The sequence below is a fragment of the Coenobita brevimanus genome, chromosome 93 (genome assembly GCF_032717465.1).
Source record: "Coenobita brevimanus isolate Jiangsu-jjx chromosome 93, ASM3271746v2, whole genome shotgun sequence".
Taxonomy (NCBI): domain Eukaryota; kingdom Metazoa; phylum Arthropoda; class Malacostraca; order Decapoda; family Coenobitidae; genus Coenobita; species Coenobita brevimanus.
The window spans coordinates 45,976,263-45,999,408 of record NC_137046.1 but is presented as its reverse complement, the minus strand read 5'-3'; the positions used below and the strand labels follow the sequence as shown (position 1 = coordinate 45,999,408).

General features: G+C 42.4%; 1 protein-coding gene across 1 annotated transcript in view; it reads right to left on the bottom strand.

The window, feature by feature from the left end:
• LOC145412510 (uncharacterized) overlaps nt 1-7,132 on the bottom strand; it is a 57,368-nt gene extending 50,236 nt beyond the window's left edge. The window contains exon 1 of the mRNA XM_080282396.1: nt 5,879-7,132. Coding sequence (XP_080138522.1) covers nt 5,879-6,695 — 817 coding nt within the window. The 5' untranslated portion in view covers nt 6,696-7,132. The remainder of the gene's footprint in view (nt 1-5,878) is intronic.
• Between the last annotated feature and the right edge of the window lie 16,014 nt (nt 7,133-23,146).

Sequence of the window (23,146 nt, the reverse complement as noted above, 5' to 3'; positions counted from 1 at the left end):
ACGCTGGATAATGCAACACACAATGGCCTGCATTCACCACTAGCACACTGCCCTCCAAAATGTTATCTCAGCCATCACCATCTTGCAGTTCTACCACCATCCGTGACTGCTGCTGTAGTCCTGGCGCACGAGTCTGAAGATGTCATTATCGAAGCTTGGCAACCTACCAGTCATCTTTGCGTCCGATTTCGTATTATATTATACACGAATCATATTATTATACACGAATATTATTATAGGCGAACATATTATACAAGAATCACGCTTGTCGTACACGAAATCGGACGCACTGTTGACGGGTAGGTTGCCAGGGCATGGTAATGACACCTTCAGACTCGAGAGTCGCGACTATACTAGTACTGCTGCTGCTGTTACTGCTGCTATTTTCTTTTTGTTTTTTTTGTTTTTTGTTTTTTTTAGTTACATAGAAAACAGAAAATGAACGTCCAGCAAGGCCCACCCATGTACCCATCTGGAACCACATAATGGGGGCAATTGAATAAACAAAAACATTACTGGATGCTTGAACATACACCACCACTACCGCCTACATCATCGCCTAGGAAATTACCACTTCCATCAGCAATACTAAATACAACCTCATCCATGACATTACCACACACAACACCAATATCACCTGCAGCCCCCATCATGACTCTACCGCTACCACAGAAACATCACTCGAGAAACCAACCTACCCCACTATCTACACCCACCTACAACACCATCCCCAACATTACCACAGTTTACATCCCACTCTAGTAACACCCCCAACAACAACAACAACAACAACAAAGGCAGTGTAGACGAAGATGTTGTAGAAATCACGTCTCACTGCTTACTTTAAATGGCACTTTCTCCTCTCTTCCCATCCTGCTGCTGCTGCTGGTGCTGCAAGTGGCGCAACGCGGCTGAGTGTATATGGCAGGATGATTGCATGAAAGTTGTGCATTCTTCCCTCGATGATTGCTTGGATGCTGTTCGTGGTAATGTGTCTGCAAGTTGTTGATTTTGGGAGTGATGATGCTGCACTGCTATTTTTAATCTGTCTGTGGCAAATCTTTTACGAAAGTTGTTGGATTCGTGCGTAATAATGGAATTTGAGATTGCATAATTAAGAGCCAGGTGAGAATGACAAATGTAAGGTACAGTAGTCGTCGTCAGTAATCAGCTTACGTTATCATGAAACCCTATCGTAATCCGGTGATATGGTGTCAGAGTAAACAGTAGTAATCAAGAGTGTTGCAATCTTGTTTCATAAAGAGGTCAGGGTGTAAAGCAACTACTGACCGTGATTGCGTTTGTATCATAACGAAACTGTCTGTACGCAATGCATGACTGAATCGCTGAAAATCATCACTGCTCTTGTTTGCCGCTTCTGCATTACGAAATCAGACTCTTCAATCCTCTCTCTTGGTTTTACATTTTAAATCATTGCCTGTATTTATTCTTCTTTTTAACTCATATTTTCTGCTTATTCTGCTCTTTGAGTCATCCTTTCTGTACTGGAATAATTTACCTCATAACTCATCCTCCGTATTTCTGTGTTTTTTATTCTTTCACATACCATTACGAGGTGATTTCAGCCAGTGAGTATCGCCTGAATTCGGCTCACAAAAACACTTTCACGGGTGACATAAACCGAGAGACCTGTGTCGTCAGATCTTGAATTTGGCTCTTTGTTATTTTCTTTTTGTTTTTTCTAGAGGGACCAATCATCCGGGCTGCTGGCCTTTGGTTCCTTCTTCCTTGCATAAGAGCGGCATTTATAAGCGTTCCTAAACGTAATTCGCGAAATTAGTTTAAATTAGGATGGATTAATTAAGGTTAGGTTAATTTAGGCTGCTGTTAGGTTAGGCTGGGATAATCTAGGTTAAGTTTAGGTTAGGTTAGGCTAGGTTCGTTAGGTTAGGTTAATTCATATGAATGCTAAGTTATATTCTTCTCTAGAGGCTTCTTCGTCGGGAAGAAAATAAATGTTTAGGCTCCTTTATAAATACGAGCCAGATCTTGCTAATGTCTGTGAGTTCTGTGCAATTCTGTGGTTGTGATCTTGGCTGGGTGGGCTGTACGGACGATGGATTTAAATACTATTGTTTTTGACTAATAGAGATTACTGAATTACAAGTAGCGTAGTGATGAGGTGGTGTTCCGAACTAGGGCGAGGCTTGGAAAGGTAGGCATCAGACTGACTCGCTTACAGGCCGCCCTCGACGTCCTTCGCTCGATGTCAAGAAATGAGTCATAACTTGGAAACCCGTGGCCCGATTGGGCTGGAAATTGTTTTATTCTTCAAGTTAGAGCATTTTAACGGTACCTTACTCTAAGAAAAATTGCCCTACGTTGCGCCGTTTTTGCCGTGTAACAGGCAAACACACGTATAGAAATCGGACCAATATAATATAGATAGATAAATATAGATAGATAGGTAGTACAGATAAATATAGAAATATGGGTAGATATATTTAGATAGATAGATAGGTAGGTAGATAGATAGATAGATAAATAAATAAATACATTGGTAGTTAAATAGATAGATCTGCCAACTGACCAGAAATTTACAAGCATAGGACATAAATGCAAGTCAGTGAAAATAACGTAGATTCTGTTAATAGTCCCTTTACACGGAGCGTAACGTTAGAGGTGGCGTTCCAAACTAAGACGAAATATGGAAGCTGACGTACAGTACAAAAAAGGAAAGAAAAAGAACAAAGAAACGAAAAAATTGTCAAACACAGCTCTCTCTCTCTCTCTCTCTCTCTCTCTCTCTCTCTCTCTCTCTCTCTCTCTCTCTCTCTCTCTCTCGACATCTAGAATTATGGACAAGGTAGTGACTTCCAGAATTATACTTTACTGGGGCTGTGTTGTAAGAGTAAGTAGTTGTGGTCGTGATGGAGGAGCAGTTGAGCATAAAGACAATGCTACATCATATCTTCCGCGTTGGACTCAGGTAGTGGTGATAGACTGAGGACATGGTAGGGACTCTCTCTCTCTCTCTCTCTCTCTCTCTCTCTCTCGTACTTGGATGCTGTATGAATCGGAGCTAAGATGATGATGATGATGGTGGTGGTGGATTTACTTTTAATGTGACTGCCTGCTGGTCTGCTTCACTGCTGTTTCATTTTGCTTGGTTGTTTGTTATGAAAAGGCTCTACGTATATCGACTGTTGCCATAATATTTCATCAAGTAAAAACATATTTCAGGTGCATGTCGCTCCTCATATATTTTGTGTCTTTAGGTACTAATGTATCTAATGTTGTATTGAAATGATAAAAAAAAATAATCTTATACAGACCAGTTTCTCATCATCATCATCATCATCTGTGAATATACTTTCTAATACCAAATAAGGTGGGTGCGATCTAGAAGTAGGATTTATATTTTCCTTTACTAATTTATTTTTTGGAGACGAATTATTTTTGGACCGAGTGAACAAAAGTCCCCCACGCTGTAAACATAACGCATGGAAGAATCATACCTACATATGGAAATATTATTATTTTGAAGTTACAACAGTTTCAGCCCGACCTGGACCCTCTTGTTTTTCCAAGTCTGGCCGAAACTGTTATATTTTCCTCCTCCACCCCTAAAAAAAAGACATTTCCATATATGGGTGTCATTTTTCTATTTGAACCGATTTTGGCACTCTAACATCACGAACAAAAAACACAGTGAGTTTTGTGTATGGCAGGACATGCATCGTCCTTCCCTCCCTTTCCCTCAATACAAACTCCTACTATGACTGAAATGATAAAGTTCACAGCAAAACAGAAAACGTATAAGATCACCATATAACGAAGGAATTAAAGCTACACAATCATCCTGCTGTATGATAGAAACTACAAAATTCATTCATTCATTCGAAGGAAGTTGTAATCCTTGTGAATGTACCGGTAGTATTGTTGCATGACAGGATATGTAACGTTCGAGCCGTATCGTGAATAAACAAAATATTCCCCTGCATTATTTAAGGAATTTTTGTGCGGCTTCAGAATACACGAACTCATTTTAATTTTACATGTTTGTTTATCGTTGTATCCATGGAAAAAAATGCAGATTAGGAGTGAAGCTGCATGCAATCTTTTGTTTTGTGTGTGTGTGTGTGTGTGTGTGTGTGTGTGTGTGTGTGTGTGTGTGTGTATCTTACCTTGAGGAGCAGTGGAGATTGTAGTACGGTGATACTTTAAGACTACATCAGATTCTAAGACAGTGTTATGTTTGAAATTAAGGAGCTGTCTTGGCATTTGAAGTTTAGACACAAGTGAATAATGCAAAACAAAACATACTTAAAAACAGATCTGCACTGAACACTAAAGATAATGTACGGAGAACGAAAAAAATAAACAGAAAAACAAAGGGAGAGACTGGGATATGTGGACCCCCTTCTCTCCTTGAAATATTACCTCCGGGTGTGAGAAATTAGAGGAGGGGGAAGGTGAAAGAAGAGATTATAGAGCAGACAAGCAAAACAAAAATCTAACAAATATATAAATATATAGAGGCATAGAAAATACTTGACAGTAAAAGAAAGATAAGAGCAGAATAAACACAGATATACTAGAAGCAATTGATGCTTGTAACATATCACTTTCGACTGTGGGAAGCTGACGAACGTGGAGAAGGTAGATGTTATGGAGCAGAGAAGTGTACACAAAGCAAAGGAACACAGCAAAGTTAAAAGTAAAAATTATGCACGTGATCCATCCCCCAAATATAGATCCCCACCAATATAAACTACATTCGGGTGTAAGAGAGACTTGGGGAGAGGACAGTAAAGATTATGGATGTGGTAAGTGAACAGAAAACAGAGATAAACAGAAATCAGTGGACGCTAAGAAGTAAAAAGAAAGCAACACCAAGTAAAGCACATGGTCACAAAAAGAAATAAACCTCCCCCTCAACATATTACCTTTGACTCTGAGAAATTACTAAATGAAGGGGAAAGGGAGGAAATCAGGAAACATGAAAGGAAAGAGGGGATATCAGGAAACAAGACATACAACAAACACTAAAAGAAAAACTAGCAGAATAAACGGACACAGAAATAAGTGGACCCTTTCAGTATATCACCGTCGGAAGTGAGTAGCTGGAAGGGAAAAGATTTTTGGAGACAAAAAATGAACAGGAAACACAGAGCCACGGAAAAGCCCAACCTAAAAGAAGCAAAAAAAAAAGTGTGTTGTTGCCCGTGTGATCATGTCTTCTCTAGTATTTTGTTCTAGCTAACAAGACGATTTTGTCAGCCCTCTCATAGTGGGGATAACTCTAGCATTCTATTTAAGTTAACGCCAGACAGGTTTATTCAGCTGAGTGTGAGTCATAGGAGCCTGAGAGTATTAAGCAGACAGACGCAAAGAACAATGGACCTCCCAGTATGTCACCTTCGACTGTGATTAAGTGGAAGGAAGGAATGTAGATATTTACGGAGGAGACAAGAGTAAAGAGAGCAGAGATACGGAAACAATGAACTCTAAAAGAAAAATAGAGTATCAAAGAAAGGAGAAAAAAAAAAATCCCCGACCGTATCCCCTTCTGGTGTAACAAAAAGGAAAGCAAAGTTGATGCATAATGAATAGTGAACATATAGCGGAGAGGCACACAAACCAGGTGAACATGAAAGAAAACACAATCAGCAAATAAAAAAGAAATAGCCTCCAGATAAAGAAACTTCGAGCATAACTAGAGGGAAAGACTGTGCAAGATTTGGAGCGGGCTATTGAACATAAAACACACACGAGAAATAACATTGCAGGCAGACAGACAAAAAGAGACCGCCCACCAAACAAAAAATTACCTTCGGCTGTGAGTAACCAGAGGGAAAGAATGTAGAAGATTTATGGAGCACAGAATATCAAGGCTGTCGTCTAGCCAGCTTACCTTCGGGCGTGAGAGAAGTGCTGTCGTCCCTCACGTAGATGCCGTTCAGGCCCGTTTGGTTGCGGGTGTCGATGGCCCGGTCGTGGTGAATCAGAACCAGGTCAGCGGGCGCCTCAGGTTCATGGCCCGGCAGCTTCAGCACCCCGGGGTCGTGCCTGTGGGTCGTGGAGGGGAAGGAGGCGGAGGGTCTCACGGTGGTTCTCCTTCGGGATGAACCTGGTTGTTGAGGATTGTCTGCGGGTCTTCTTTGGATGGTTTCTGGTGTATCGCTGGGGATGTGGATGAGACCCTCTGGTGTCAAACTGTCTGGAGACCGTATGACCACTGAGGACACCTGGACGTTTTTGGGTATCTGTACAGTGCTATCAGGGGACGTCGTGTGTGAGGTTCCTTGGCTTGACCTTATATCATCCTCACTGGCATGTGGTAGGAGTCTGGAATCTCTGTTACCTGTATTTCTCACACTTGTCACGCGAATCGCATCTTCCAGCACTCTCACGCTGCCTGGCTGGGTAACGTCTTGGTCATTATCCTGAGGCGTGGTGGCTCCTGTGGATGAGACTGGCCTGAGTACTCTTAGTGTGGATCTCTCACTCTTGAGTGGCGACTGCGAGGTGCTTCTGTGAAGCTGTAGGATGTGGAGGTTAGGGCTGTCCGGGTCCTGGAAATGCTGGGGCAGGTGCGGGAGGAACACTTCAGGCACTGGAGGGGGCGGAGGGGGTTCAGTGGGTGCTGGGGAGACCAAATCGACTGTCTCCTTACTTATCTCATCGCTGTCCTCCACCAAAATATCTCTCATGGGAATATTTGGGGCCATGGCTGACACTATATGAGTCCAAATATCACACACACACTCTCACACAATGATTATCTCTGCGTTGCTGCCTTCCTTTTACACCAACATTGTTACTCAGGAATAATTCTAAGGGTGACGATTGCTTTCTCCGGAAGAGGTCCGTGGTGTACACATAGCCTGAAGGTGGTGTTAGTTGGGAAAATATGCAAGTCAGTATTCATCGACCACACACTGTTTCTCTTGTACAAGTAATTTCGAAAATCAAACGGCACTTAAATATAAATATATTAATTTCACTAGATAATTATATCACTGGTGGTCTCACAGGGTTTATATGATGTTTCACTACTGGGGATACTTGAAGGAGGGAAACAAAGGCCCTCGGATGAAACAGTGCTCCTCAGAGGAATAGGCACAGTATGCTTGAAGTGCCAGTAGGGGGAAGAGGAGACACGTAACCTCCGACGGCCCAGAGGGAACTGACAACTCACTCGCTCGTGTCTGGCGCAGGTCACCTCGGAGCTCCCTCCCTGCGCAAGAGAGGAGGAAAGAATGAGTTGCCGTGCGCTGCCAGTAGACCCATCCACACCTCCCATCACCTGCCTCATTCACAGGGCATTCTTTTGTTTGACATCCTTGTTATGGCTAATTACACGCTAGTCTAGGAGATATGATGCTTAATTAGGTGAGAACAAGAGGATGATCATTACCTGGATGAGTCACTTACCTAACTGACGTCACGCGAGGTGTCTCCCCTGCGCGATGTCGTGACGTCACCGATCCTGCGCGTTTTTGGCACAGCAGGGAGGCTGGATGGGGGGGTCCTTCCTTGCAGTGAGGGAGGGGTAGGGGGCGGCCGGCAGATACTACAGTCGGGTTTTTCATTCATGCGAGAGGCAGTCCAGGTTTTTATTTTTGCCAGGTGGTGGACGAAGACAGGGAGACAGTCACCTAGAGAGTTTGGAGGTTAGTGTGGCGGAACTGGAGGTGTGGTGGTGTGTGGTGGTGATAGACGGGGCATGGAAGGGCGGGTGAGGATGGTAGGGGGACAGGAGATGGAGGAGGAGGAAGAAGAGGATTTAGGAGATGGATGTAGGAGGACTAGAGGGGAGGGAGAGAGTGGAGAAGGGAAAGGAAAGGACGTGGGAAGATAGGAATATTGGGAAGGGACAGCGAGAAAAAATGGAGGGCAGGAATTTATCGAAGAGACCATAAGAGAGATTAGAAAAGAACAGACAGTAATGATGATAATGAAAATGATAATGATGATGATGAAGAATCCTTTTCACACTCTACAATATGGGCTACATGAGATAAAACATATAGATCACTAGTCCAGTAATCGTCATGTCATATACTTTATTTGTTTGAAACACAGTGGCTGCACAGAGCGAGAAATGAGAAAACTAACGCACTGGGATATAAACTAAGACTTGAAGTAGTTAGAGAGTTGGGGAAAGCTACGAATTTGGAAAAGTAAAAACAGGAAAAGAAGAGGCCTGGGTGGGCACAGCAGGGAATTTCTCTCTCTCTCTCTCTCTCTCTCTCTCTTCATCTGTTCTGTCCTGTTTTCCTCATCTATCCCCAATCATCTAACTTGTTTCGCTCTCTCTCTCTCTCTCTCTCTCTCTCTCTCTCTTCATCTGTTCTGTCCTGTTTTCCTCATCTATCCCCAATCATCTAACTTGTTTCGCTATCCCATCCTCACTCTCTGTCTCCCCGCCCCCTTCAGTCCCTTTCTTCTATCCTGACCTCCATCCCACTCTTCCATTCTCACTCCTTTTACCTCCGTCCTGTCCTCTCTCGCTGCTATCCCTCCGTCCTTCCCCTCCAACCCTCACCTTGCTACAATGGCACTGGATAGAGGCACACCCCACCAGGAAGTGCTAAGGCCACACCCACTTCACTAGAGAGAGAGAGAGAGAGAGAGAGAGAGAGAGAGTTGGGGATAGAGAAAACGGATAACAGAGGGGGGAGTGAAAAAAGTCCAAAAAAAGCATCATTTCTAGTTATCATGAATACGCACACCTGTGATGCACATTATGCACTCAGGTAAAAACCCACGTTTGAGAGAAACACGTGTCTATTAATCAAACACTCATAAAGACGGGGAAAAAAACACCAAACACCTTTTAGTCATTATCAGTCACACGGGCTTAATTACTCTTCCAAACACTAGCGTCGGCAAACACACACTTATGAAATCCCAGCACACGCAACCAAACACACATACACAGAACACGAGTTATGACAAATTCTCACATTCATGTAAACACACACACACACACACACACACACACACACACACACACACACACACACACCACACACACAGAATGAGTCACAGTTCAATGATATTGCATCTTAAACCTTCATATCTCTACATCCTGATATAATAATGGTTTTCTGCTTTTCAAAATGTTCAGGAGAGTCAACAATAATTATACAGCATTACACTTTCCCCAGCGTCATAAAATTTACACATAATTAGAAGAGTCATATCATTACTCATATCAGGACGAGTCTCAAGATCACTAATGACGTCAGGAAGGAAATGGGGGCACGTGTTAATTCCATCCTAGGAGTCATGGTTTGGGGTATTTTCTTTCCCTAAATCGCCATCCGGTTTTTGATATATGCTTCCTTACCCCTTCAGTATCATGACGTCTTTTTCTGTCCATTCTCTTATTACCACACGATTATATTAACTTTGAAATTCCCTCTCTTAGTGATGGGACTATACCCTCTTCACCCTAACCAGGCTTAAACCTGCAGTCTCTCCATCTTTAATTCTGGATTATATCAATAGATGAACGCTAGAATATGGTACCAGTCACGAAGAAGTGCTGTGGAGAGGATATAGAGAAGTTTTGTCTTGCTTCATCATTGAGCTACGAGAAATAAGCTGCAAAAGGACAAAAATATGGGCCAAGTTAAGGTAAAAAGATTATAGAAACATTTCCATTAATTCCCTCAGTTTGTTATCTGACGGTAGTAATGACAATAATAAAGTCGTCATCGTTGTGAAAGGGTTAATAGAATAAAGTATACCTACCACACATACACCATCCTTAGATATGCGGTATATTTTTTCTGGGTGTGTTTTCTGGGTCTTTGCTTTGAATTTACTTTGAGGCGGACATACCCCGTAGAGTTTACAAGTGGGCATGAACCCTGACCTTCCTCACCTCTCCTCCACTGCTGCCCTTCCCCTCCCCCCCTCCCCACGTCTCTTGTACCCAAATTTATCTGTCTGTTCATCCAGCTCTCTTACTATCCTCTCTCTCTCTCTCTCTCTCTCTCTCTCTCTCTCTCCAACTTTGATTTCCATATCATTTTGTACTTCCATACTCATGGCATATTCTACATATTTTCCTTTATTTTCTTCCCTCATCTCCCCCTCCTTCCCCTCATCATTTACTCTTCCCGTACCATCCTCACTATCTTTCTCTCTCTCTCTCCTTCTCCCTCCATCTCTATGTCTCCTTCCTTATCCCTGACATTTTCACTGTTTGTTCCCTAATCTCCCTCACTCATGTCTTCCTCCTTTCCCTCTTCTTTAACTCCTAAGCATCTTCTTTTCCAGCCGCACGTTCCTTATTCTTCCTTGTTCTTTATTCCATCGCCTTTCTTCTATTTCCCTCCTAAATTCGCCATCCTCTGCATTTCTTCCTCTGGCTGCTTCACTCAGTCTTTATCTCTTTTCCACTTCCCCTGTCTTCTCCAACACCTTTCTCTTTGGTTCTCCAGTTCCTGCTTAGCCCTGCCATTTCCTCAATTCCTCCAGTTATTTCTGTCTTCACTCTCTTCTCATCTTTCAGTCATTCACATCGTATCCATCTTTCCCTTTTTTCCTATCCTTTATATCTTTTTTCCTCATCATGTCTTTATCCATCTTTCTGGTTCACGGACAAATATCGCATTGTCTCCCTCCGATAATTTCTCCTTTTCTTTCCTCTCCATCACTTTTCAACTCTAGTGGCTTCTTATGTGAATGAAACGGTAGCGGCGAGAACACATAATACGTCCTTAAGCTGAAGGGGTCGACTACTAAACTGCAGTGACGTATAATTCATAGGCGGCTCTTCTAAACTGATTAAAACTGTCTGACATTAACCAAAGCAAATTAAAAAGGATGCCTTCGGACTGAAAGGGTTAAGAAAGGCGCATGACAAATAGTGATTAGTTTTTCGGGGTACGTTTTTGACAGTTTCCCAGTATAGTATTGTGTGTGTGTGTGTGTGTGTGTGTGTGTGTGTGTGTGTGTGTGTGTGTAATTCGTTCCTCATCCTATCTTTATATGACGATGTTGACGGATAATTCGATGAACTGAATTGCTCAGTCGTACATATACAGTATACCCTGAAATTTACTTCAAACATCACCACTAACGCATTTCATACACGTCATGTAAAATATAGTTCCCCTGATCTTTAGTGTGGATAGTGGTTAATTAATGCCTGCAAAATAACGAATAAACGCCATCTGTTAACGCAAAAGGGCAATTACTTGATGTTGGGGATGGATTTTTGAGGTTATTATTTATTTCGTGCTCTCTCTCTCAATGATACGGTTCTACTCCCAAATGGCCTTTCATACTGCAGGCGTTAATGAAGTGCAAATCTGTCCTCACGAGTTTGATCAGTCTTGCCTTAACTGAGTAAAATCGTCTGGAAAAAGTAAGAAGAAATGCATACTGAAGTGGTGACGTCCAAAGTTAGAGAGGCAAGGAAAAAAAAAAGTCCTTTCCACCTACCTCACCAATCTACTCAAAAGACGCCGTCGGATAAAAATAAATTAATAAATAAATGAGATAAATAAACAAGTAAATAAATAACTATCCTGCCTGCCTCAATAGTCTCCTGCTAACATTCTTAGATCCTGATTGTTGAATATAGAACGATGCGGATATTGTTTGTGGGTTCCTTAGGGTACACAGTTTTATGAGGTGGCAGCCTAATTAACACAGCACCCCTGATACATGATGACACGAAGGGAACAAATTGTGTTTTGATGTGTGTTGACGTCAGTACTACATTAAACCCACTCTGGTCTCACTGGGAGGTAAATGGTTGCTCCTATAAAAAATAAAAAAGTGTACAGTAAATTATTATATATTTAGTTAGCCTCGAGTTTTTCTTTCTTTCTTTCCTTTTTCAGGAAGCCCTTGCATAAATAGGAGGGCAACTTTTTTCGCCCATAAGGCCTTCAGTAAACGCAACTTCATAGTGGTTAATAATCTGATCCCTGTTTTGGTCAAATCTATATCTAAATAACCTTCTGAAATGTCTTAGAAATCTTACGGGACTTCCAGCATAATCGGATATTGTGTCCGTTCCCTGAGGTCCAGCAATACTCCCCCACACCAACAGATGGAACACAAGCCTTCACATGTCTCTTCTTAGGCACTAATACCTCACGTCTATACCGAACTATATCAGAGGTGTATCATTGTGGGCTTGTGTGATGGCATGGACGGAGTATTTCTGTGATATCTTGGTGCATCTTCTGGAAAATCAGTGAAATTCAAATCCTCGAAATATTCCCTGCCGCAGCTGGAATCGATCTCGTGATATTAAGATTAGCTCTTCATTCCTCAGTCCTTTCACTCCCACAACATTTTTTTTCTTCATTTTGCTGCTGCCACCAGACGATTTTATTCCGTTTAGGAGTGATTTTCTGAACTGGAGGGGTTAGATATAGATTTCATGTACCAGAACAGGTCACTCCCAAGCTGAATACAATCGTCTGGTAGCAACAGGACACTAGCGATATTCACCATCATATTGAAGGGCTAATCACCAGGCCACTTGTATTCCGCTCCGGCTGATTTATTTTTATTCTGTTATGTCTTTCCTGCTACTAATTACGTTTATTAACCCTCGCTTGGTCGTATGTTCCTAAGTGTTTTATTCCAGCAAACGCAAGACGATTTTCCCCAGCCAAACGTGAACCACATGAGTCTGACTGAGTTAATATCACCACTGTCAACCATCTCGTAGTCGTGACAACTCCAGTAGTTTGTCCTGCTAATGTTAAGCGATTTTATTCAGCTGAGAGTGAATTATAGGAGCCTGGGAGGGAGTGTGGTGTATATTTTATTTTCGTCTCTACTCACCAACCGAACGATCTTTTATCTCACCCTCTTTGCGGTCAAGTGTGTGAGAATCCGACCAAACATCCATGTAACTACACATCCGTATCGTCCCTCATCGAAGTTTTTCGTCAGTAAATTATCAGTCGTCTACTTCTACTCTTATTTAGCAAACCTTCTACTTGTATTCCGACTTTAAAAAATAGACCAGATAATTCTCACACACATTCATCCAACCATCCACTCATCCGGTTGATCATTCGCCCATCCATCGCTATCTTGCTGCATTCAGTCAGCCATCAATTTATGTGTTCATTCATATTCCCACTCGATCTCTTCACTTATACATTTTTACTATTTATCATTCATCCAGCCTTCAATTCAAGAGTGCGCACGAGAAATACTGGTGCAGGTAGAGACAGACTGAATAGTTGTGAAAGTAACACTGAGTTAAGGCGAGAGAAAGCAAGTGAAGTCGAGTGAAAACAAAACTGAAGACAAAGAAAGCGGCTGAGAGTGAGTGGCTTTCTTGATTTTCTTTCCTTTTTATTACCACCCGCGTTGCGAAGCGAGCAGAGTGGTAATGCTTTCAGTTGAGAGTTTGGCTGGCTGGCATTGTTTGTGTGTGGCTAAACAAGATATCTCATGAACGGCTTGAGCTGTCAACGTGAAACATTCAGGGTATCACGATATGACCAAAATCTTGGACGAGTTCGAAAATGGGCGCACGAGGTCAAGATCAAGGTCACAAAAAAATGGCTGCAAGAGGTAATCTAGTTGACCTTTGGTAACCTTGACCATGACCCCGAGTGCACCAGCATCGCGGGTGATGATGACTTCTAGTTTATTTATGTTTTAATTATTTATTTTTAGTTTTTGCTACCGATATACAGTTTTATTCAGCACAAAGGACTCCTCTTGTAATAAAGAGGCATAAAACATCTTCTGTTAATCCCTTCAGTATGATGTCTTCGTATTTTACAAGAGACCTCGAAGCCAACAGCTAACAGCATTAAAAAAAAAAAAAAAAAAAAAAAACTGCGATATAGGCAAAAGTAAGTTTTTTTTTTTTTTTTTTTTTTTTTAATGTGTCCGACTCTGGGCATAGGCTTCACAGCCTGCTATCAAGGCCCAGCAGTCCTCCTACATACCATACACCTCTACATGTCACCACTTCGGCGCTAACACCCACCGTCCATATTGAATACATGCTAGGGCTGTCTCATACAGGACTGGTGTATTGGTATTAGCGGGGGTATTTTTACGACATGTCGGCTGGTCTTCTGGTAGATCAGTAAAGCCTTATTTAATGAAATTCAGATCCTTAAACTGTTCCCTGCCTCAGCCGGGATTCGAACCTGGGTCCGTTAGGACTGCAGGCCACCTCTTGAAAATGAAGGAGAAAAATAAGAATGATAATGGAGTAGAAAAGGACCGAGTGAGTGTGAGAATTAATATATGAGTGAGACTGAAAGTGAGAGTGAGAATAATGGAAAAAAAAAAGAAAAAAAAAGACGACGAAAGATGAGCTAAGTGAGAAGGAAAACAAGTAAATGCAAATACGAGAGAACGCAAGAGTCAGTGTGAGCGAGCAAGAGTGAATGAGAGTGAGATAGTGTGAGTGAGAATTACTGGCACAATTCATTAACTAAACACACCTGACCTTGATGCCATAACCTCTCTCTCTCTCTCTCTCTCTCTCTCTCTCTCTCATCCATCACCTTGCCCCTACCTCCTCGTGATCTCCTGAATTCGTGACCTAAGGTAAGTGTTTCGTCTTCAGAGCCTGATTATTTGACCTCCTTTGGCCTTCTTCATTTCCTTCACTGGTCTGCTTCACTCATTTTCTCTTTCCTTCACTTTCACCTGTACCTAGACTCGCTTCATTCTTTCTCTTTCTCATTTCTTTCGTTCATGTAGTCATTATCTATTTATTTATTGCTTTTACCGTCTGTCTTTTTTTTTTCTGTCTGTCTGCACACATTTTCCCTCCTTTCTTATTTCAACGGTTTCTTTCCTCTTCAGCGTTGCTTCTTCATTGTTTCTTCAGTGTTTCTTCATGTCTTCACCGCTTCTTCACTGTTTCTTCCTTACCGCTTTCTTTCATTCTTTAACTCCCATCTTTTCATCAGTCACTTACATATTTTTCCTCTGTTCATTCAGTGTTATCAGATATTCGATCACCCCCATATTTCCTTCCCTGATTTCTCTCTGGCTCTCATGTAGTCATATTTCTTCCTTTATTTACACTATTCATTTGTCTGCCTTCCTCGCTACCTACAAAATTACTTTCCTTGTTACCTTTCTTCCTGCCTTTCTGTTTTTGTGATTATATTCATTTTTATTGTTTCTTTTATCCATCATCACTGTTTTCTTTCACCCATCCTCTTTTACGTTCATACCGTGAGACTTTCCTCTCAGTGTCAGCATATTTTTTCACTTATTCTCTCGTGTTCTTTTCCTTCATCCATTTTTACTGTCATATTCCTTTTGTATGTGTTGCTTTATCATATTTAAAAGGAAGCCAGACCATTTGCTCGGATATTTCTTCTCAGTATTTCACCAGTTCATTAACATGCATATCAAATTCGAACAGAATTTTTCAGTGCCTGGTGTGGTTTACTCGTTCATTTATCCATTTACACACACACACACACACACACACACACACACACACACACACACACACACACACACACACACACACACACACACACACACACACACACACACACACACACACACACACACACACACACACACACACCACGTCGATCATATATATAAGTTTCATTTCCATACTCAGCTTCTCTCTCTCTCTCTCTCTCTGGATATATATATATATATATATATATATATATATATATATATATATATATATATATATATATATATATATATATATATATATATATATATATATATATGTATAATTGTGTGTGTGTGTGTGTGTGTACACGCCCGTGGTATGCACGCGCATCAGAAGGATTTAGTTAACTGGGCATGATTATTTCATTCCTCCATTGTAGCCACGGTCAACAGTTTCATTCAGAACACGCCAAAACGATCCTCAGTGACTCCATGCCAGCGTGAGGCGGTCAGTGAGGAGTGGACGAAACCCAGTTACGAGGGTGGATGACGAGGATGATGGTGGAGTAAGAGCTGAGAGATGGCACTGTTATATTTCTCCATCTTACCTTTGGGGAGAGAGAGAGAGAGTGGGGGGGGGGCAGGTGAGGTGAAGGAGAGGCAGAGTGAGAGTGTGATCTGCTTGAGAGAGGTTATATCAGTACAGTGACGTCCTGTTATTGTCTATTTTTGTTGTACCCAGACGATATTATTTTAGTTTGGGGTTAATGTAGACTCTTTCCAACCTCTTTAGTACCAACATTTTCTCTTAAGCTGGATAAAATCGTCTGGTAGCAGCAAGATTGATGTGGTATGTCCTCGGGCTGAGAGTGGTAAGAGAAAGCTGCCCCACATCCCCCAGCATTTGGACACTACTGAGGTGACACTGCACTCAGCAAGAACGGCACACACACACACACACACACACACACACACACACACACACACACACACACACACACACACACACACACACACACACACACACACACACACACACACACACACACACAAGCACTGCTGAGGCAACGCTGCACTCAGCCAGACCGGTACAACACCTTGCAACACACATACATTCACAGTGCCTACTCAGCAAAGTTATGTATAAAGAAGAAGTAGTAGTAAACTCCTGCATCTTAAATACTTACTTTGCTTTTTATTTTAACATCAGACGATTTTATTCAACTGAAGAGAGACCCTAGGAGTGAAGGGGATAAAAGTCATCTCCATTGGCCCCTGTAGCCGGAGGAAGCATTTATTTATTTATTTATGTTTGTTTATATTTATGTATTTATTATGTATTTGTTTTCTATTTATTTGTAGAAGATACCGGACGATTTTATTCACTCAGAAGAAACTACTTTGGTGAAAAAATATCAATGGACTCATTCATAGTTTCTAGCCTCTTCACTTTTTCTTTTGTGACTAAACTAGACAGGTATACTTGTTTTCTGATCGACCTTCATTTCAAGTGTTCTATAAATCCCGGTAGTAGGATCTGATAGGGATGGTACCCAGGTGAGGGGAGTCGCTAAACCGAGTTCCGCATTACCTGTCCAGATTCCACTCTTGTTACCTGAGATCACCGACACTGATATACCGCTGACAGGCACCAGTTAATCTAATTATGGTAGTAGAATAGTGTTTTTACCTTTGCTATCTGCACTACACATACTCATTAAGCAGTGGTCGCAGTTTAAGGGTATCAAGTTAAAATCTGTGTAAGATCTAATACGTTCTTGATTTCCTTTCGTTTTCCTTAGTGTATTCTGTTAACTGACACATGTCTTGTGTCGGGTGGTTCTACAATAAGACTTCCACACGGCACCACCATTCCATGCACATTCATCTACGTTGTTCTCAGACCACCTACTTTTCGTTCCCAACAAACCAATTCATGCACTTTCTTTCCCCTAAGCTTTCATTCTCCCTAAGCTAACATCAGGACGAATCATTTTTAAGTATTCCATCATCCCTCACACATATTATACATCAATTCATAGCATAAGCGTAACGACAAAGTGTGTCTTGCTCTAGCAGTGCCGTCAGTTGTTCAGATGGACGATAAACAACTTCATATAAAAAAAAAAAACAGAAATTACTAGAGTTTTGGCTCTTTCAAGGGTCCACGTCAAGCACAGAACGTTGTACCTCCTGTATAAAAAAAGATTCTGTATGTTGGTCTTGTATTCCCATTTCCCTAAAACATTCACCAAGTCTCTCTCCTCTCCCCCAGCCTCACCCTACGCAGACGAAGGACACAGACGGAGGAAGCGCTGGGGAGTGGAAGAAAAATAGTAAGTTTCTATAAATTTACCTTGCCCTTCGTTCCGGTCCCCTTCAAGGTCAGAGGTGGTGTGGAAGGGGAGGGAGGTGGTGGTTGAAAGGGTGTGGGGGCAGAGGTGGGGGAGAAGTGAGTGCGGAGGGGTAGGGGGCAGGGGGAAGAAGTAAGTGAGGAGGGATAGGGGGGCTGGAGTGGGTTAGGAGTGGTAGGGGGAGTAAAAATGGTGAGAGGAAGTGGGGGCAGTGGTTGTGGGGGTGAGAGAATAAGAGTGAGGAGGGGGATGAGGAGTAATTGAGGTGAGAGATGGAAAAGATGCAGAGGTGGATGTAATAGAGAGATAAAGGAAGTAGAGAATAATAAGGGTAGGTTAAAGAAAAAGGGGGGAGGTAGATAAAAGTAGTGGAAATAGAAAGATGACAGGAGGTAAAGGTAAAGGTGAGATTGAGATAGAGATGCGAAGGAAAATAAAGTAGGAATTCGAGAGGAGGATGAGGATGAGGAGTACGATGAGTAATATGAAGAAGAGTAACAGGAGGAGGAGGGGGAGGCAAACTGAGAGACATAGAAGTATAAACGTGAGATGAGGCAGGGAATAGAGAAGGCATAAGAAGATAGATAATGGTCAATGAAAAAAAAAAAAGAGGAAATTTTAAAGGAAGATAAAACGAAAACAATGGTCGGGAGACAGAAAAGTACTGCACAGTGCTGAGAAAAAGGAAAGGCAGAGACGTGAGAGAAAGCGAAGTAGAAACAAGGAAGCCACAGAGAAAGAAAAGCAAGTGGATGAAGAAACAGAGGAAGAAAGGTGAATAGAGGCAAAGATATGTAGGTGAACCTAGTTGCGGAGGAAGAAATAGAACGACGATGATGGTGAGGTAGAGAGGTAAAGAGGCATAGCTGGGAATAGACTGAGGTGAGGAGAGGTCGAGACGAGGAGGTGAAAATGGGAGCGGAAATGGTGAGAGTGGAGGAAATAGATGTGGAGAGATGAGAGAAGGCGGAGGTAGGAGGAGGGGTCAGGTGTTGTGAGAAGTAATAAGGTGTAAGATCTCTGACGTCAGTGTTGCAATTTCTCAGAACAATAGATCCCCTAGTATGTTCTTCACCTTCACATGCATTCCAGAGTTACCTTTAGAAAGTTGTTTATGAATTTCTTAAGAATATGTGAAGCATGCATATGCTTTACATATTACCCTGACAGGGGGGAAAGAGATGAGAGTGAGGCGTAGGAGGAAAGTGAAGAGATGAGAAGTGAGGAGTAAAGGAGAAGTATAAATGAGGCAAGAAGTAGAGATGAATGAAAGAAGAAAGATGATGAAAATGAAAGAGTAGCAGAGATGAGTGTTGGATAGAAATGTAGTAGTGAGGGAGGGAAACAGAAGAAAAAAGAATTATGAGAAGAGGTGAATATGGGATAGGTAGAGGAGACAGAGGACGAGAAGGCATAACCAAGTAGTATAAATGAAGTGAGTGGTATAAGAAGACAGAAGAATGGCAGTGAGGATAGATCAGCGGTAAAGAGTAAAGTTAAGAGATAAAGAGTACAGAATGGACTAACTGAAATGATAAAGACAAAAGAAGAGGGTGAAGAGGAGAGGTAATGCGCACTGAGAACACTAAATGAAAAGATAGAGGCTAAAGAACAGGGTGAAGAGGAGAGAGAAAGTGTACAGGAAAGACTGAATGAAAAGATAAAGAATAAAGAAGATGGTGAAGAGGAGAGAGAGTGTAAGGAGAGAAGAAAGGAAGAGAGAGATGAAGCAGACACGTGGGTAAAAGAATGATGATAAAGAACTTGAGATTTTCATGAGTATAAGTCTTCAGGTACCTGCTATATTCAGACGCATGCGCAGGTGTGTTATGCATGACACCTGCTGTTACACTTGACTAGAGTAAGACACGTTTGGAGGGAACAAAAAAAATCCTTCATCACTTCTAGCTGTACAAGAATTCAGCATTTCCAAAGCCATATTTTTCAATATTAGTTTTTTAAATTCTTGTTCTTTAAGAGTATGAGCCTCGGTGTGGATGAGGAATTTGAGATGGACTATAATTATACCCCTTTTACGTTAAATTGGCTTAAATTTGCCCTATCTCCATTGTGAATGCTAAGCTGGAACAGTTGATTAACACTTGAATGTGATGCTAGTCACGAAGAAGTGCAGTGGAAACTATATTGAGCCGTAACATCGTCTTCCATCACTCAGCTATTTAAAATAACCTGCAAAAGGACGAAAATCTTGACCAAGTTAAGGTGAAAAGAGAATAGTCGTTTGGAGACGGGAAACGCACTAGGGATGACAAGTTATATCTCTTATGGTCAGGAGAACTCTAGCCTCTATTTTAGCCAAGGAGGGCCGACTTTAATTAACCTGAGAATGAGTTATAGGTACCTGAGAGTGTTAATCTTCTCACCATTACCCTTCTCGTGATCTTGCCTTTTCCAGTATTCCAGCTAATATCAGACGACATTATTTTGCTGAGAATGAGTCATAGGTGCCTGAGAGTGTTGTAAAAGAGATGGTATAAAACGAATTTGACGGAACAGTGAGAAAGGGAGGATCGAAAATTGAGCTGAAGGTTACAGTGGAGGAGTACATGAGGAAGGGTGATTCGGAGTGGGTGGAGGAAATTATGCTTAAATTGCTGTGAGAGAGAGAACCTTGTATTATTTATTTATTTATTTTTTGCCGAGGTCATTCTGGGCTTAACCACTTCACAACAATGACTTATTTTTATTGCCTTATCATTAATACTATCAGACGATTTTTATTAAGTTCAAGGGGGTTTTTTTCGAACTGGCGGGCTTAGATGCAGCATTCGTCAATTTCACCAATGGAACTTATTTTTGTTTAGTCGCCAGAAATAGCAAAAATGTACTGAAAAAATTGTCCTCTGACTGAAGGGTTTAATTTACGTTTTTTTAGTGGAACGTAATTTCATGCAGCTTCCCGTCTCTCAATCCCCAAATTGCATAAACAGAGATGCCCATTATATAAACAGAAATAATTATAGATAAACAAGAGAGATAGCCAGATAAGATATAGAGAGAAAAATAAAGAGTTGGAGACAGATTTTAATTTTCATCCCCCTACACCTCGCTGATGGCCATGTTATTGACAGAGGTTTTATCATTGTCATCGCTTGGTTACCTCAAATGTTTTTCTTAACACTACGGCCCACACTTCATTACCCCACCTCACGCGAGAGAGAGAGAGAGAGAGAGAGAGAGAGAGAGAGAGAGAGAGAGAGAGAGAGAGAGAGAGAGAGACAGACAGACAGATCACAACTATATTTCCCAACCCTATGTATGTCCCACACTTCACATCTCGCCTCTCAGGCTCGTCCTTGCAGCGTCACACCCTGTACTCTCTCTCTCTCTCTCTCTCTCTCTCTCTCTCTCTCTCTCTCTCTCTCTCTCTCTCTCTCTCACGCACGCACGCACGCACGCACGCACGCACGCACGCACGCACACACACACACACACACACACACACACACACACACACACACACACACACACACACACACACACACACACACACACACACACACACACACACACACACACACATGGCCAGTTGACGCAGAGGTTATAAAAGGAAAAAAATAAAGCCCAGTGGCCCTATTCATCAGTTATTATATAAAGGGATAGACCAATGACGAGGTGGAGGGGCAGAGTGAATGAGTGCACTGAGTAGGGTTAGACAGCAGACGAAAAAACGAGAAAAAAACGTGAATTAAAACTTACTGAATGAAAGAATTGACTGAAGATGAGATGGGAGGGATGTAAATGAGGGAGAGTGGTGTATGTTGGGGGAAGAGTCGTTAGTGAGTAGGGACAGACGTCGGAAAATGGAGATGGGTGAAAAGAAAATTAAACTGGCTGAGTGAAGGGTAAGCAAAGGACAAGGTAGACTGGGTGAGGAAGTGCCTGAGGGAGGGTGGCGTGGCGAGAGATGAGTAGCCTAGTAGCAACAGGCATCAGTAAGTCATTAGATAGATCAAAAGGAAGCAACAGAGCAGGAGGGTGAATTTTATCAATGACTGGACAAAAGGGTAAGCTTAGGACGAGGTGGAGGAGCAGGGTGGGGGAGGATGACACAGGAGAAGGGAGGACATTCTTGTGTAGAATGACCAGGAACGGAAAGACCTCGCACATTTTGACGTCAGACGATGATTAGTTGAATTTAAATAAATAACCATTGCATTTTCCCCCAACGTAACTCAAAGCAATAAACTCTCACAACAAGATTAAATTAGAAAACACTTCCCGATAAGTAAGCTATTTTCAGTCCCGGTAGAATCTTTGGGAAAAGAACGGAAATAAAAGCTAGTTTATTGCAAAACCTGTTCCTGGCTCGTGACGTCATTAGCCATCTCAGCTGGTAGACGAAGTTGCAAGGTGTCGCCGTGTTGCTGACAAATTCTTGCCAGTATTTGTTTCTCATTGTTATTCTCGATACACAAGCCAGTCGGGAAGTTCCATTTCTCCATCTGTTTTGTTGCTTCTGTAAAATGTCTTCAAGATTAAAAAAGTACTCAAGATTTGACGTATTTATTGATGTTGGGGAGTTTTAGGGTAAGGTGTGGAGTGAGTCAGGAAGGGCGACACCGCGTCTCCGGGAGTTAGACGGGGAGAGACGGAGGGGGAGGAGGAAAAGGAGTAAGTGAGGGGCTGGAGGTGGGATGGGGAGACTAGGGAGGGGTGGCATTGGGTAAGGAGAGGCTGGAGGAGGGAGTAGAAGATGGGGGTGGGTTAGGGGGAGACGGGGGTGGAGGGGGGCGGCTGGAGGGGGAACTGGGAGACAGGGGAGGACCGAGGAGAGGCAGGGGACAAGAGGAGGCAGGGAAGATGAGAGTGGTGGAGGGAAGATATGAGAGAGGGAGATAGAAAAGAGAGAGGGTAGGGAAAAGAGGAAAAGAAAAGGAGAAGAAGAAGAAGAGAGATGGGGAGGGAAGAAGTGAGGAGTATGAAACAAGAGTAGGGGGAGGGAAAAAGAAAAGAATGAAGAGGAGAGAGGGGAGAGGCGAGAGTGGGGTAAGGAAGGCGAGAGAAGGGGCAGAAGAGAAACGAGGAGTTACTGAAGCAAAAGGGGGAAGGGAGGGGAGGAGAGAGAAGGATGGGGAGAGGTGGAGGGGGGATGAGACGGGCAGAGACAAATAGAAACAGATAAGAGAGACGAGAGGAGTAAGTGATAAGAGGAGAGATGGGAGACATAGGGAAGATGAAGAGAAAGACGGGGGAGGGATGAGGAGAGACTGTAGGAGAGAGAGGGAGAGGTTTGGGGAGAAGGGAAAAAGAACTGGAAGAGAAAGAGGGACGGGGAGAGATAGGAAGAACGGAGTGAGATGGGAGGGACGAGAAGAGAAGGAGAATGGAAAGAGACTGCCAGAGAGACACGAAGAGGCAAGAGGTAAGGGAAGGGATATGAGGCTTGGGAAGAAGAGACGAGGAGCCAGAAG